This window comes from Oncorhynchus mykiss, chromosome 3 (assembly GCF_013265735.2).
Source record: "Oncorhynchus mykiss isolate Arlee chromosome 3, USDA_OmykA_1.1, whole genome shotgun sequence".
Lineage (NCBI taxonomy): Eukaryota > Metazoa > Chordata > Actinopteri > Salmoniformes > Salmonidae > Oncorhynchus > Oncorhynchus mykiss.
The window spans coordinates 65,708,951-65,711,165 of NC_048567.1; the positions used below are offsets into that span (position 1 = coordinate 65,708,951).

At 42.3% G+C, this 2,215-nt stretch overlaps 1 protein-coding gene across 1 annotated transcript; it reads right to left on the reverse strand.

The window, feature by feature from the left end:
- Positions 1 to 653: 653 nt before the first annotated feature.
- Positions 654 to 1,616, reverse strand: LOC110505400 (zona pellucida-like domain-containing protein 1). Its single transcript, XM_036965090.1, has one exon. The coding sequence runs from the start codon at positions 1,614 to 1,616 to the stop codon at positions 654 to 656; it is 963 nt and encodes a 320-aa protein (XP_036820985.1).
- Positions 1,617 to 2,215: the final 599 nt, after the last annotated feature.

The following is a 2,215-nucleotide window of genomic DNA, read 5'->3' on the forward strand; positions in this document are numbered from 1 at the left end:
CACAAAGTCTGTTCTCTGAATACATTTTAACATTTTGTGACAAACAGACAATTTCAGGATTATACTTTTCTGAGATGGCATTGTTCTAAAATCATTAAAACACCTTGTTCTCCAGATCTTATCAAGGGATTTATGCATTCTGTTATCCTATCTACATACTATTATTTTGTTTATTTAACCTTTTTTAATTATAAAGCGCATGTATGCTTTTGCAAAACTTAAGCACTAATAAACGAGCTATGCATGGGATAAACTGTCAAAGTCCCTTCACATCAACTTTTCCAAAATATACATTTTCTCTAAATATTTTAAGTACACTGTAAAAAAAGAAAATCCTGATGTTTTTGCTAGTTACCTGTAAATTACTGTAAAATAAGGTACAGTATGGTACAGTAAATTCCAAAGAAACTTTGGTTTAAAAGTACATTACTGTAAACTGACTGCCAGTAAGTTACTATAAAAACAACAGGATTTATTTACAGTGTATGTACACAAAATAATTGCTGATGTCTGGCAGATTATTCTAAAGTACATCTACAAAACAAAGTTTCTGCTCTTGGCCAAAAGTATAATAAGTCAGTCCTCTACCGGAGTTGTGAGACAAGCAGACAGAAGCACTACTGTGAGCTGGTGCAAGCAGAGCAGTCTCCCCTTTAATGGTTGAGCCTCTTGTAGAAGACCGCTGCTATCACAATGGCGATGATGCAGGCGAAGGCCAGGAAGCCCACTGTCACCGCAAGACCTGAAGTGGAGTTAGAGTTGTTGCTGCCCATGAGTTGTTCTTTTGAAGCTACAATGCTCTCTGCTTTAGTGGTAATGGGAGGGGAGGTGAGGGTTTTGTACTCTGTCACTCCAACTTCGGTAGCAGGAACAGCACTCCTTCTCCTCCTCTTGTTACATTGCATGAAGGTACTGCAGGTGCTCTTCTCACAGAGACGGGTGATGCAGTGGAGGAAGTAGGTGGAAACGGTCTCATTCTGCTGCTCGATGAAGCGGAAGGCTGGGAAGGAGAAGCGGGCATTATGACTATTCCCGTTCTCATGCATGGTGGTCATCTGCTCCTTGTTGCAAGGGACAAACAGGTTGAAGAAAGTGGAGTTAGTGGGTAGAGGAGAAATGGAGGCGTAGCATCGGTCCAGGAGCACATTGTACTGGGAGGTCAGGTTGGTGGCCTTGACTTGCGCATAGACTTTGGTTCTCAGCTCAAGACCCAGTTTCGGAATGACCATGGGAGTAGTGTAGTTGACATCACTGAAGAGTTCAAGTCTCAAAGTGCTGATGAAACTACCATTGTTGTCCTTCACTGCAATGGAGGATGCTGACACATCAATTAGGGTGTTGTTGATCAGGTACTCTAGGGGATAGGCACAGGAGTAATAATACTTCAACTCAGTGTTGTAAGTGACTGTCCCTGTGGTGGGATCATATGATCGGACCACCCCGCTGATGTTGACTGTCTGGATGTTGGAGAAGTCAGAAAATATCCCTGTGCCTGGAGCGCTGGTTGTCCTGAAGAGGCTGCCACAAGAATTGGTCGTATTGAGGGGTAATTCAAACCTCAAGACCGGTGGAGTCACATTTCTATCCACGGTTCCCTTGCAGGCTGGGTCATTCATGATGTTGTTGAGGATAAGCAGGGACTCGTTGTAACCAGTGTAAATGGCAGGGCAGATGAGGATAGCCAGACCAATAGATTTGGTGCCGCAAGTTACTGAGATATCAGTGTATGCTGGGCGTCTTAAATTCAACCCACAGTCACTTAATTGTAGTTGACTGCTCTTTGCGACCATCATTGCCAAAACGAAAAAGCTGAGAAGCTGCATTTTTGCGTTCCTGCTGTGTCTTGACTGGGACATTAAAATGTGTCCTTTGCTGTTTGTCTCCTGCTTTTTGATTCTATTGAGATGTATGGAGTTGTTTTTATAGCCATGCAGGGTTTCTTGGGATTGGACAGAAACAAGGTCAAAGCCGCTCCGTGTATTGAAATAATTGCATTGTTTTGATGGTTACACCTACCTTGTGGCAATTCATGAAACACAAGACACCTTAAGTCTTCAGAAATGAAACAGACAATGGCCTAGTTCCTTTGTGGCATTGCTTTAACAGATAGGTTCCCTTGACATGCTAATATGATATTTCATGAAGTAAGCAACGAAACTCAAACAATACTTTGATGGCCAAATTTGTTTTTGTCTCAACAATACCCTTCTAACCT

Excerpts from the sequence above, each read along its gene's own strand:
- LOC110505400 (XM_036965090.1), bottom strand. The coding sequence starts at position 1,616 with ATGAATGACCCAGCCTGCAAGGGAACCGTGGATAGAAATGTGACTCCA.